This window comes from Nansenia antarctica (assembly GCF_963989245.1).
Source record: "Nansenia antarctica genome assembly, chromosome: 2".
NCBI classification, from domain to species: domain Eukaryota; kingdom Metazoa; phylum Chordata; class Actinopteri; order Argentiniformes; family Microstomatidae; genus Nansenia; species Nansenia antarctica.
In genome coordinates this window covers 33,410,796-33,426,098 of record NC_137675.1, presented here as the reverse complement: position 1 = coordinate 33,426,098, position 15,303 = coordinate 33,410,796, and the positions used below count along the sequence as shown (strand labels likewise).

The 15,303-nt window shown below is 43.8% G+C and overlaps 1 protein-coding gene across 1 annotated transcript; it reads right to left on the bottom strand.

The window, feature by feature from the left end:
- Positions 1–3,483: 3,483 nt before the first annotated feature.
- On the bottom strand, positions 3,484–8,248 carry tk1 (thymidine kinase 1, soluble; the record flags this gene model as incomplete). The annotated part of the gene is made up of 7 exons (XM_080524946.1): positions 8,174–8,248; positions 8,026–8,057; positions 7,640–7,753; positions 6,659–6,752; positions 6,311–6,400; positions 4,280–4,399; positions 3,484–3,666 (listed from the first exon to the last, which is right to left on the bottom strand). Exons 1-7 carry the CDS (start codon positions 8,237–8,239, stop codon positions 3,484–3,486), a joined length of 699 nt encoding a protein of 232 aa, XP_080381072.1. The 5' UTR covers positions 8,240–8,248.
- Positions 8,249–15,303: the final 7,055 nt, after the last annotated feature.

Here is a 15,303-nt window from a genome sequence, read left to right as displayed (position 1 = left end):
TTTTTGAACGACTCTTTTTAGTGTCCGATACGTGCCGAACAGTTTGTCAAACGTCCGAGTACTATTCCCACCGTTATTAAATCCCTCTAAACTGTCAGAATACGTCCCAGACGAGTTGATACATCCAATTGTACATATACGTGTGCTGGGCTGGCGCTGGCAAAAAAGTATCAAAACTCGAAAGGTTCGATACAATTGGATGTATCAACTCGTCTGGGACGTATTCTGACAGTTTAGAGGGGTTTAATAACGGTTTTAATGCATTTGAGATAAGTAGAAAATATGTTTAGACACAGACCGCATTTAGCTGGGTTAAAGGACAGCGATGTATAGACGCAATTTAAACCACCTCTTCTGCATGAATAACTATGCTCATGGAATCTCAGACTAAATGACGGTCTGGTACATATTTTGACAATCTACAGGCGTTTAGGGTATTAATTTAAACTCAACGTGCTGCTAGACTAAAACAGGTTTAGACACAGACCGCATTTATCTGGGTTAAAGGACAGCGATGTATAGACGCAATTTAAACCACCTCTTCTGCATGAATAACTATGCTAGACTACATGGAATCTCAGACTAAATGACGGTCTGGTACATATTTTGACAATCTACAGGCGTTTAGGGTATTAATTTAAACTCAACGTGCTGCTAGACTAAAACAGGTTTAGACACAGACCGCATTTATCTGGGTTAAAGGACAGCGATGTATAGACGCAATTTAAACCACCTCTTCTGCATGAATAACTATGCTAGACTACATGGAATCTCAGACTAAATGACGGTCTGGTACATATTTTGACAATCTACAGGCGTTTAGGGTATTAATTTAAACTCAACGTGCTGCTAGACTAAAACAGGTTTAGACACAGACCGCATTTATCTGGGTTAAAGGACAGCGACGTATAGACGCAATTTAAACCACCACTTCCGCATGAATAACTATGCTAGACTACATGGAATCTCATACTACATGACGTCTGGGACGTATTCTGACAGTTTAGAGGGGTTTAATAACGGTTTTCATGCTTTTAAGATAAGTAGAAAATATAGCCGTAATATAGCTGGTTTATATTGGTTTATATTGTAGACGCGAGGTTGAAAAGACGTCTATTGCTCACTGGGCTGGTAGTCAGACCTGATAGGACTGGCCTGGTAGTCAGACCTGATAGGACTGGCCTGGTAGTCAGACCTGATAGGACTGGCCTGGTAGTCAGACCTGATAGGACTGGCCTGGTAGTCACACCTGAAAGGACTGCCCTGGTAGTCAGACCTGATAGGACTGGCCTGGTAGTCAGACCTGATAGGACTGGCCTGGTAGTCAGACCTGATAGGACTGGCCTGGTAGTCAGACCTGAGAGGACTGGCCTGGTAGTCAGACCTGATAGGACTGGCCTGGTAGTCAGACCTGATAGGACTGGCCTGGTAGTCAGACCTGATAGGACTGGGCATGTTCTTGAATTCAATAGTCAGGTTAGGTAAGCTGGGAGTTAAGGCTTTATACACAAAAAAGGAGTAATGAAGAGATCTACAGGACTTTTTTTATTTAATTATTTAACCTTTATTTAACCAGGTCCCCTGAGATTGAAAATCTTTTTCGAGGGAGACCTGGCCAAGATAGCACACCGGTACAAAATTGGAGAAGAAAATATAAGAAAAACAGACAAGGGACAACAGATAAATATTATACAATCCCTAAAAAAAAAATCATAACAGCTGTTGGTGAGTGACATAAGATTGTACATACAGTAAATATGAGTTTGTCTAGTTTAACGAAGTCCACCCGACCTTTTGATAACCTATGAAAATGACGAGTATTAAAACTCCTATCACCTATGATAAAGCAAAGGGTCCTACGGTAGATTGGCATCCAAAGGTTCAAAGGTTTGGTTGCTGCATTCTGCTAAGATAATATCACCATATTCACCATAGATAATATCACCATATTCAATAGATAATATCACCATATTCAATAGATAATATCACCATATTCAATAGATAACATCACCATATTCAGTAGATAATATCACCATATATAATATCACCATATTCAATAGATAATATCACCATATTCAATGGATAACATCACCATATTCAATGGATAACATCACCATATTCAATAGATGTGAGTTATGTGCAATGTGTGTATGTTTTTTTTGACACTGCTGTATTGAGCTGTACCGAAAACAAATTCCACCGACCTAGGTCGTGTGGTCATTAAACGATTCATTCATTCATAATATCACCATATTCAATAGATAATATCACCATATTCAATAGATAACATCACCATATTCAATAGATAATATCACCATATTCAATAGATAACATCACCATATTCAATAGATAATATCACCATATTCAATAGATAATATCACCATATTCAATAGATAATATCACCATATTCAAGCACTAGCATGAAGGTTGATTGTATAATAATCCTACTCACCACTTCCAAAGCCATCAACAATCTGGCCCCCTCCTACCTTGCCGACCTCGTCCCCCTCCACCCCCCCTCCCGTTGCCTCAGGTCTGACGACCAAACCACCATCAAGACCACCAGGACCAAGCTCCGGACCTGGGGTGATGGGGCCTTTTCAGCCGCAGCCCCGTCCCTCTGGAACGCCCTCCCCAACAACATCAGACAGGCCAACACCCTCCCAACATTTAAACAGGCCCTCAGTCCTTGAGTCAAAACCCACCTCTTCAAGCTCGCCTTCACCAGTTAACCCTCTCCCCCTCCCCCACCCCTTCCCATGTGTCCCCAGCACTACCTCAATTAGGTCCCTATACTTTCTTCTATTTACCTTTTGTTTCTTTTTATTGTTACTACTCGATCTTTTCAGTTTGTAAAGCGTCTTTGAGTGTCTAGAAAAGAGCTATATAAGTCATTAAACTTATATAGCGCTTTTAGGTAGTATTTAAGGTATTATTATTATTATTATTATTATTATTATTATTATTATTATTATAATCTGCTTTTTAAGGAAAGGCAAGCTCGACACCTACAAATGAGGTTCACACACTGGCTGGTTGATGAAAGGACATGGTGGACACTGGGGGCAAGTTGTGGGTCAATTTATGTTGAGCATTTTTTTTTTTTTTTAACAAATGATTATCAAAATAATTAAAACTCTGTTTCACCGAAATATTTACAGTTACGTAGGCTTGATGTACATAGGTTTAAGCTATAGAAAAACAACACACATAAAAGTCTAGATAGGACACAGATACTATACAGATCAATCAGCTATTGGAGACCAAAAATCCACCCTCAGTGGGAGTGGCAAACTTCAAATGTTCTGGTAAACGCAGGGATACGCCACGGCCTTACGTTACACAGCGCCGCCATGTGGACGCCTTCTGAACTGCGAATGAATGAAACATTTTGGCTGGTGTGAACCGGAAGTGTGAGGTCTCCGTTTAGGTTTACAGGTAACGACATGGAACGTCCAGACGTACGGAGTGTGTGTGAACCCGTCAGAGGTGAAGCGAGGCGAACAGTTTTCTCGGGGCGCGGCCGTCCAGCTGTTTGGCCGTGGCCAGCTGCGGCGGCGTCTCGTCCCTCCGGGGGGCGCTGTTGTTCTCCTTCTCCGCGGTCAGCCCACCGTGACACTTCCTGCACGCCGCCTGGTACATGTCGGCTCCGCCAATCACCTCCACCTGGGGGCGTAGGAGCAGGAAGTAAGGCTGACGCCACAATATGTTCTATTTCCATAACAACGGAAGCTCGTAAACATGGGATGAGAGATATGAACAAGGGATTTAAGAGAGGAGGGTTAGAGATATGAACAAGGGATTTAAGAGAGGAGGGTTAGAGATATGAACAAGGGATTTAAGAGAGGAGGGTTAGAGATATGAACAAGGGATTCAAGAGAGGAGGATTACAGATATGAACAAGGGATTTAAGAGAGGAGGGTTAGAGATATGAACAAGGGATTTAAGAGAGGAGGATAGAATGGGTGATGAAAAAAGACAAAAGTTGACTCCGGTCAGAGTACATGAGTTGTTTGTGAAGGACAAGCTGGATCTGAGGAGTCCTCTCTTCCATTCTCAGCTCATGACCACTCCATCACTCTATCCTCCATCACTCTATCCCCCATCACTCTATCCTCCATCACTCTATCCTCCATCACTCTATCCCCCATCCGCCCACTGTTTGTGGCCTGAACCCGAGGTATTTTTTCTTTTTGCAGGAGCCCTTGATGAGCTCTTGATGCAATGCTATTGTACAGCAGTATACCCCTCTCCTCCACTCCTCCTCCCCTCCTCTCACCTCCTTCTCTGCGCCCAGTCTCTTGGTGTAGGCGGCCTCCTTGTAGCAGAGCATGCAGACGGCGTTCAGCTTCACCACGCTCTCCGCCAGAGGGACCAGGTTCAGAATGTTGCCAAACGGCTGCAGACAAATACAGACAACAGTGTAGAGGTCAAAGGTCATCACCACAAGGTAGTCAGGTCACCACAGAAGTGAATTGAGGCCTTGTAAACACAGAGACGAATTTTGGTGTATCTGCCAACGTTTTTTTTATCGTATGCGGAACTGCGTTTTGGGAGCCTGAATACGCTATTTTTTTAAACCGGGTCCCAGAGTGAACAAATCTGAAGACGCCACCCTTGCATTTCCGTCTTTACAAGCCATACGCATCTTTCCTGAACCGATGACGCCATAGCCCCACCTCTCCCTTAATCCGCATGCGCTAACCCAGCCAACAACAACAACGGCACCTTACAGGGTTGTAGGGTCTATTTGTATTTTCCGCCATTGTTCTTCTTTGTGTGATTGTTCATCGCACGAGTTTTGCGCATGCTCCATTCTTCTTCTCTGTTTTTGGTGTAATTTGTGGCAGCGTTTCAGCATTTTCAGAGGTTTCGTTTGGACGCACATATTTCTTGAGACGACTTTGTTTACGGAAAAGTTAGTTTTTTTTATGAAAAAGAAAAAGATCGGTTCTGTCTCAAGTCAAGTCAAAAGTCACTTTATTGTCCCATCACTGGGAAATTTGTATTGGGCTTGCACCCCACAGCAGCCAACAAAGAGCAACAGACAATACAGAATGTTAACACACAAACAGAAGGCAGACCTGATTAAAACAAGAGTGGAAATAAAACGATAAGCAAGATATGTTCACATTCATCTGGTGCAGTTTAAAAGTTTAACAGAAACGGGAATAAAATAATTTTTAAATCTATTTAATCTAGCGCGGGGGACTCTGAACCTCCTCCCAGAGGGCAGCAGTTCATACTCTGCATGTAGGACATGGGAGGGATTCATGAGAATTCTATTAGCCTGTCTGAGAGTAGCCTGTTCAAAAATAGACTGCAGGGATGAGTGGTCTTTCACCCCTATGATCTTCCATGCAGTCTGTATCAGTCGGACCAGTTTGGACCTTAGTTGTACAGATAGGTTACCAAACCAAGATGTAATGCCGTATCTGATGAGACTCTCTAAGACAGACTGGTAGAAGAGTAGCATACATTTTTGGTCAACACCATGAACTCTAAGGCGGCGTAGGAAGTGTAGTCGTTGTTGTAATCTGCTACAAAGGCTGTCTACATGAGTGCTCCAGGTGAGTGAGTTGTCAATGAAAACCCCAAGATACTTGTAAGAGGCGACCTGGGAGATGGATTGTTTGTGGATGACCACAGGCCTGTGGTCCCCAACACCTCTGGGGTCGAACACCATCTCCTCAGTCTTCTTAACATTTAAAACCAGGCAGTTAACATCACACCATTTAACAAACCTCTGGATTTCAGAATAATAGTCAATTATGATTGATTGTGGATGTGGCCTGAATTCCAATTAAATTATTGAAAAAGGTGCATTCGTTTTCAAAGACCTTTTTTTCGGACTGCGTATGTGGTAACTGTACGTATACTGTAAGCAACTTAACTCTGTGTGTTCTTTCAACTTGTCTGTAAAGTTAAAATAAAAAGGTTTTGGTAAGCTTTTGGTTTAAGTCAATTGGAGTTTAGTTTAAACTGGAGTAAATACTTACTGAAAAGGTGCACTATTTATATACAGTGCCTATTCCCTAGTACTGTAATACTCTAGTGGTCAGCTGGTAAAGCATGGCGCTAACAACGCTTAGGTTGTGGGTTTGATTCCCACTGGGACCATATATAGTGAAATGTATGAACTCACTGCAACGTAAATCACTTTGGATAAAAACTAAAATGCACAGCAACAAGATAATGATGTTTAAATAACTAAACACACATTTCCCTGGGAGTCCCTCCTGCCTTCCGGTTGTCATTCAAGCTTGTATCAGAGAACCCCCAGACGGGCTGGGCTGGGCAGCATGCATACCTTTCTCTGGAACGTTCCGTCCAGGGCTGCTACAATGACTGTCTTCCCCATGTTGGCCATTTCCTCACAGAACTCTACTGTATCTGGGAACTGAGGGACACAAAAGAGACGCGCTAAAGCATTAGAACATCACATCACATCTAGAATAATCTTGGGTTGATTATATGGGGACGTTTCAAACATGGTACATAACAAAGCATTTGATTGGAGATTCTCAACTGAACAGTTTGGTCCAGACAAGCCCTAGGAATGGTCATATTGACACCATGCTGAGAATTCCTCTGTGAGAAACAAATACGACATTACCATTTACTATTCGATACACATTACAAAGTACATCATACTCACAAACTGTCCCTCGTCTATTCCAATGACGCAAACTTGGAGCGCCAGAGAACGCACGTCTCCTAGCTGATTGGCTGGTACTGCTTCCATTGTGTTTCTGGAAGGGACATGAAAAGAAATGGACCGTTTTATTGACCTTTTGGATGGAGGTTCAGCATTTCCTGTTTTCAATCACAGTACCAGTACAAGGTTACAGAATGGGAGAATGAAACATAATAAAAACAGACAATAATCAATTTTAGGAAAAGCAATTGCGATCTTCTGTCCCACAACTCTTAATCAGAGCTTTGAACTCTCCCAGGGAGACGAGATGATTAAGATGTAGGCCTAGTGTGTTCTGGAGGTTATTCCATGACCAGGATGCTAAATAACACTGCTCTGCCAGCTAGCTACAATAAGCACCGGAGATTATTTACACCTGAAAAACAAAACAAAGCTAGGGCAGTGCCAATGCAATTGTGGAAAGTTCTCAAAAAAACAACATGGCCTTATTGTAATACTTTGACATCTATGCTCTGTCCTCTGAGACACAGATGAAAGCTATGTAATGGAACCCTGATATTCTATTCAAATGTGTGTTTTAATGCAACAGATAGTTATGTATTCAGTGATATGGAAACAATTATTGTTTAGCATATCGTTGTTGTTGCTGTTACTTGTTACAGTAGTATTGTTGTTGATGTGAACTGGTGTGTTGGGAGGTCCTGTGGTTTGGGGAGGTCTCTCTTGTCTATACCCTTTGGCCATGTTTGCATAATGTGTGTTTTGGATGGAAAATACAGGTCATGGCACGTATATGACTCATGCTAAATATCATATATAATATACATCATCGGCCCAAAGTCATTCTCTCCCTCGCACCCAGACATTCTCACTCAACAGCGATGGCTTCACCGTAACCCCCTCCAACCTCGGCATCATCTCTGACCCCATACTCCCGACAATTTACGAACGCGGCCATAGAATAAACCATCTTCTCCTTACTTGTCGTGTGTGGCCATCCCTTTCTCGGAGTACCGGGTGTCTTTGGCGTATTTGATCACTAAGCAGCTGTACTGTGCTATCTGGAAGCGACGCACCCTCCGCATCAACTCAGTGCTGTGAAATATGAAATATGAAATCCATGTTAATGACAGAAAATGACAGAGTTAAAGCAAACAGATTGTATTATGTCGCCTGGAGTAGCTAATGGTGATATGCAGACTCTACTGCACTGCACGGACGTAAGGAGGGGCGACATCAGATTTGGCGGTATGCCTCATAAGGAGCTGTTGTACGGTTGTGTATCTTACAGTGCAGTTGTAAAGAATAACACATTCACTTTTCAATAATCTCAAACAAACAATGCTTAAACAGCATTATATACACACCTTTTACCAGAAAACATTGGTCCGAAGATGACCTGCAAACAACAATAGAGGACTGATCAGTGAGCGCAAAGAGTACACATTATTTTATATTATCTGTTTGCGATCCCATTGAAGGAGGTCAAGTCTAGTCATGTGGACATGATCTTACCTGAATTTGTCCTCGGCCTTTCTGCGGAGAATTAGGCAGAATTTTTGGAACGTTCAAGCAGTCCATTTTGTTACTCTTCTGGTTATAATATGCTGTGAACGGACTGAATGCTGCTAACTCACAAGTCTTCAAAGCTGAATCAATGTTGAAAGTCCCGCCACCGGCACTACCGGTCTGTCTATATACAGGAACAGGCTAGCCAATAGGCATAGAGTACGTCACCGAAGGAACCAATCGACATGGAGAAGGATCAAAATATCACAAAACTACTGACGTCAGATGGGCTAGATAGGCGGGAGACAGATGGTTCAGTTTGTGTGTGTGTGTGTGTGTGTGTGTGTGTGTGTGTGTGTGTGTGTGTGTGTGTGTGTGTGTGTGTGTGTGTGTGTGTGTGTGTGTATGTGTGTGTGTGTGTGTGTGTGTGTGTGTGTGTGTGTGTGTGTGTGTGTGTGTGTGCGTGCGTGTGTGTGTGTGTGTGTGTGTGTGTGTGTGTGTGTGTGTGTGTGTGTGTGTGTGTGTGTGTGTGTGTTCTTAGTAGGTTGTACAAAATATGATCATATAAGCAATGCTCTTTCATACCTGAATGAAAAGAGTATTGTAAATGTTGATTTACAACAAATGTTGTTGTTGTAATAATATTATTATATTATACTCCTTGATTATGATTAATGACTCTTATACTTAGTAGTGGTAGTGGATAGTGAGTTGGACTTGGGATCGCAAGGTTGTGAGTTCAAATCCCGCCTGAAGCCACACCACTACTAGTGTGCCCTTGGGTAAGGCACTTAGCCCTCAGTTACTCCAGGGGGAATGTCCCTGTAATTCGTAATTGTAAGTCGCTTTGGATAAAAGCGTCTGCTAAATGGCAAAATTAAAATTAATTATACTTTTATCACAATAATTTAACACAGGAGATGTGTTGTAGCTTATCATAATAACCAAAGAAATAAGGATTGCTCCTTCTTTTTTTTGTGTGTAAACAAATGATGTAGGGCTTGAAATCATGTTTTGAAAAAGTAATGCTGCCTTTATGTTTATCCTTGAGCGCCACTAATAAGTCATAGAAGTGTTCAAATGCATTTTTACAATTATTTCATTTTGTTGGTGATTGCAGAAATCACTGATAGCAGCTTATATTATAATAATTCTGAAACTTATTTTATTTACATTCCTAATGTCATTTTATAAAAGGTACCTCCAACTCAAAAAGCTGATGCAAATAGCTGCCTCAATTTTCCTTTATAAATATTACAGGGTTCAAAATCCAAAAGAGAACTTCAGAGTGTGCTCCTCAAAAAAAAGAAAAAAAAGAAAACACAGTTCTTTCTGAGAGTGTACCACAATATTTTTAAAATGTAAAGAACCTTAATTATTGGGCTTGCTTCAGAAAGTCCAACTATTGTTATTGCTCATACTTATTCTTATTATACCAATTATTGATGTTTCTGCATGCGACTCCTACAGCTTTTAAGCTACTCACACCAATCCAACTTTAAAACGTACAGATGTCTAATTTGAGTTGCTTACATTTACTGTATATTTTTCAAACTCATTTTTAAACTATTCAGCTTTTTGTCTCTCCTATTTTTAACATAGTGGAATGTTGATACATTCAACTGCCATTCTGAAACAACATTGACTTTAAATATGTTACAACATTATAGAATAGAGCACAGAGCAAAACAGTTGGCTGAACAAGTGTTTTCATAACTGCTAAATTAAGTAAGTAAGTAAGTAAAACTTTATTTATATAGCGCCCTTCACAGCACGGATGCACAGGGTGCTTTACATCAAAATAAGAAAAGTGCAATCAAAAATCAAAGATTAAAAACAAAAACAAAAACGGGCGAAGACCCCACAGGGGACAACGTAAACAGAACATAAACAGGAACAATAAAATGGCTATGGGTGACTGCCAGCCTGCCTAATAAGATGAGTCTTTAATTGCAGTGTAACGGGTTCAGTGCACAGAGGGAGCCGGACACCAGGGATACGGGTTAGAGGGCGCAGCCAGTTTATTTATAGCCCTCGCGGGTTCACCTTTCCGCACTCAAACAATAATCACTTTTGATACAAAGTCTTTAAATAATAATACGGAGCCCGAAGCTGGGTCTCCGTGTCGGTTCGCCGACTCTCTTTGATCTCGGCCGCCCGTCGTTCTTTTATTTCCGTTTCTCCCGTCACTCTTTCACCCGCCTCTCCACCTACTGAACTCCCAAGGGAAGCAAAACACAACATTAAGAGGGCGCTTGATGAGGACTCAATTGGCATCTGCCGGTGCCAATTACGCCCCCATCCCCTTCACCAACCGTCCTGTGGCTCCCCTTGCAGGTCGAACGCGGCATGCTCCCCACACACCCCCACCACCAGACCAAGGCCGGGCGTGCCCGGCCGCCAGCCTGCTCCCTCCCCCCTGAACAGGAGAGGAAGTCGGCCACGACCATCTGCACCCCCGGCCTATGCACCACCGTAAAATTTAAGGGCTGCATCGTGAGGTACCAGCGTGTGATCCTCGCGTAGGAGTCCTTCATACGGTGGAGCCACTGGAGGGGAGCATGGTCAGAGTAGAGGGTGAACGAGCGCCCCAGCAAGTAGTACCGGAGGGCGCCGACCGCCCAGCGGATGGCCAGGCACTCCTTCTCCACCGTGCTGTACCTGCCCTCTCGCTCCGATAACTTACGGCTCAGGTACAGCACTGGGCGGTCGGCCCCCTCCACCTGCTGGGTCAGCACCGCTCCCAGCCCCCTATCCGATGCATCCGTCTGCAGGGAGAAAGGGATGTTAAAATCAGGAGCATACAGGACAGTTTTTCCACAGAGAGCAGCTTTAATACCCTCAAACGCCACCGACCACTGGACCGGGTGCGGTCGGTCAGGGGGTTGGCGAGCTTCGAAAACTCCGGCATAAATTGCCTGTAGTAGCCCGCCAGCCCCAGGAACCGCCTCACCTCCTTCCGTGTTTTGGGGTGTGGGGCGGCCGCTATCGCTACGGTCTTTTCTATCTGCGGTCGCACCTCCCCCCGCCCCAAGTGGTACCCCAGAAAGCGAATCTCCCCCCGCCCTATCACGCACTTCGCCGGGTTGGCCGTGAGCCCCGCCCGCCCCAGCGACTGCAACACGGCCGCCACCCGCTGCATATGCTGCGGCCACGTATCGCTGTAGATAACGATGTCGTCGAGGTACGCCGCCGCATATGCAGTGTGCGGCCGCAGGATACGATCCATGAGCCGCTGGAACGTAGCCGGGGCCCCGAACAACCCGAACGGCAGCGTGGTGAACTGGTATAAACCGTGTGGGGTGGAGAACGCTGTTTTCTCGCGGGACCCTGGCGACAGCGGAATCTGCCAGTATCCCTTCGTACAGTCCAGGGTCGTATAAAATGTAGCCGTGCCAAGCCGGTCCACCACTATGTGGTGTTCTATCAGCGTGGTGCGACCGGGTAGGGGGGAAAACACGTCAGCGAACCTGTTGTAACTCGGCCACGTCCGCTCGCTGACTCGCCGAGAGATGGTCTCCTAAGTGGGCCGGGGTACTAATTTTAGCGTTTGGGACCTCCGGTCCGAACTCATCCCTCTCGGGAAGTAGCGTAGCCAGCGCGACAGGGATCACCTCGGTCCATTTTTTTAGGAGATTAACGTGATATATCTGCGTGCTATCCCCCCGATCCGAACGCACCACCTCACAGTCCACCTCCCCCACTCGCCGTGTGACCGCGAACGGCCCTTGCCACTTAGCGAGTAATTTAGAGCTGGAAGTGGGCAGTAATACAATGACCCTGTCTCCCGGTGCGAAAATGCGAAGCTTAGACCCCCTGTCATATAGGCACTTTTGTCGTTCCTGGGCCTAGTGCAAATGCTCCCGTGATATAACCCCTAACGTGTGGAGCATCTGCCGGTGCCAATTACGCCCCCATCCCCTTCACCAACCGTCCTGTGGCTCCCCCTGCAGGTCGAACGTGCCATGCTCCCCACATGCAGCTTAAAAATGTGTTCTGAAGGAGCGGCTCTCAGGTCAGGGGGGAGGGCATTCCGGAGTCTTGGGGCCGTCACCTCAAACGCTCTGTCCTCTTTAGTTCTTAGTCTGGTCCTGGGTACGACCAGGAGCTCCTGGTCGGATGACCTCAGTGACCGGCTGGATGAGTAGGGGTGGATGAGATGGGAGATGTAGGCGGGGGCTTGGCCATGGAGGGTTCTGAAGGTGAACACCAGCACTTTGAACTGGATTCTGAGTTGCACCGTGAGCCAGTGCAGAGATGCTAGGATGGGGGTGATGTGGCCAGGGCAGGGATGTTAGGATGGGGGTGATGTGGCATGACTTCTTAGACCTGGTGAGAAGCCTGGCAGCCGCATTCTGGACCAGCTGAAGTTGAGCCACAAATGATTTGTTGAGACAGGTAAACAGTGAGTTGCAGTAGTCATGTCTGGATGAAATAAAGGCATGTACAGACAGTTCTAATTCAGCATACGATACAATGGACCGGAGCTTTGCAATATTTCTGAGGTGAAAGAAACAGGTACGGGTCAGAGATTTCACATGCTTGTGCAAATGCATAGACTGATAAAAAATAACACCCAGGTTTCTTAGGTGGGGGCGCACATTGTCTTTACGGGACCCTAAGTGCGTGGCTACTCTAGAAGCAGAGTTTTCAGTGGCTACAATCAACACTTCTGTTTGTGTTGGAAAAAGTTGCTGCCCATCCAGTTCTCAATGGTGGACAGACACTGTTGTAGGGTGCTGAGTTTCTCCAGTTTATCTGGTTTAAAGGCGAAATAGAGTTGGATGTCATCTGCGTAGCAGTGATAAGAGATACCCCTGAACTTGCTGATGAGGAGGCCTAAAGGGAGCATGTATAGTGCGAAGAGGATTGGCGCTAGCACAGATCCCTGTGGCACACCACACAGAAGGGGTGTGGGGTCAGATGGGACCAACAGCCACAGAGAAGGACCAACAGCCACAGAGAAACTTCTCTCTTTAAGGTAGGAGGCCAACCAGTTTAAGGTGCTCCCCGAGATGCTAACCCACCTAAGTGTATCTAACATAACTCCATGACCTATTGTGTCGAAAGCTGCTCTGAGATCTAGTAGGACCAGGACAGAACATTCGCTGGAGTCAGAGGACATCATGATGTTGTTTGATTGCAGGCCTTATTATTATTATTTTTTTAAGTTATTTTTTCTGAGTGGGGCAGTCCCATTCATATTTTTCATTTTTATTGATAGATGCAGTGGAGAATTAGACAGGAAGGATGGGTGAGAGAGGAGGGATGACATGCAGGATATGTCCCCGGCGACCCTGTGGTTACATGGTCGACACTTAACCCTCTACGCCACCTAACCGCCCCTGCAGGCCTTATTTCGATAATAAAAACCCAGCCTAACCTTCAGTTTATTTACTAGGTTCTTAATATGCACTCTAAAAGAGAGCCTGTCATCCACCCAAATACCCAAGTACTTATAGGATGATACTCTTTCAATTGAGTCTCCTCCTAAGGTATGTGCTTTGATTTCATGTACGAAAGGCACTATATAAATAAAGCTTTACTTACTTACTTACTTACTTACTAAGGTATGAATGCTTATCTAAGATCTGGAAAAGATCATACATTTGGTTTTCTTAGCATTGAGAACAAACTTTAGACCATATAATGAGGTCTGCAGCTGTTTAAAGGCAATTTTTAGAAATAACATTGGGAAGGACATCTACAGCTAAAGTGCATCTTTATGCAGACGATACAATAGTCTACTCATATCGTCGACGATACAATAGTCTACTCATATAGGCCGCGTTCGTAAATTAGCTCTGAGAGCGCTGGAGCGTCCACGTGACTGCCTCTAGTCCAATCAAATTACATGCTTGCATTATGACGTCGAACCCAGTGTGCGCTCCGGACAATTTACGAACGCGGCAATAGTCTACAATACAATAGCCTACTCAGTTGCCTCTTCCCTGAGTCAGGCTGTTGATAACTCATGAGCCATACCAACATCACTTAGCCTGCCCAACAGCAGCCAATGGTTAACAGAATCAAATGCCTTGGACAGATCAACAAACAGGGCAGCACAGCGCTGCTTTCGGTCCAAGGCATTCATAATATTGTTTGTTACCAACATAGCTGCTGTTATGCAAAAACACACAATGCAGTGTGCTCATAGACATATAATTCGGTGTGCTGGGTAATTTTTTAAATAGGGTGCCATTTGGACTTCATAACTTGTGAAAAATAAATTGTTGCTTTATCTATATTTTAATGTTCTATTAAAGGACATATCTAGCTTGCTGAAAAACATAGTGGTCGAGCTCAGGCACCTAAATTGTATTTTATTTAAATTACCCACTGTTAGTTGAATAGGGCTAACAGAGTGGACATTAACAGGGTGGACACTAACAGGGTGGACATTTTGAGTTAAAGTTAGCCTTTAGCCTGCCTGTGTTAGCATAATCCCTAGAATGACCATGAATACTTGATGAGGAATCTAATTTGCACTAAATACTTAATACGTTATGGTCAACCACATTAAACTCACTAAAATCAGATGGTAAAAGAGGTAGAAAATCACACAGCTTACCACATTTGAAATCCCCTCCACTGATGTGATGTCACCTCATGAGAGTGATGTGATTGAGAAATATGGTTTTCTTTTAAAAGGGACATTAACACAGCTTAACAGGGTGGACAGTGACCGCAGGGACAAACATACAACCTTAATTTTTTGTACAAAATATTTTTTTGATAAAAAATATATTTGATTTCAATAGATATTGATCAGGAAAATGAAATAATAATAACATATTTGGAAATGTATATGTTTTTAATAGTTATTTTTTGGATTGAAGTTGAACACTGGGGACATGGCAAAATCCCATTTACATCTTTAACCAAAGCTTTTAAAATGTAAAAAACATAATAACAATTGACTATACATGAAAAAACTAATGGTATTAGTATTTGTCCAAATTTAGACAAAATACAACATGATCTGCACTGGGGACGGAAAAGGCACCGTATTAAAAAAAAAAGACCTGCTATATCGTGGATTATCTCCCTATCAGTGCACATCTTGTCATCACCACTCTTACATATGTTTACAGAGGCCATGATGATGACATTATTTACATAATCCATTAGCTCAC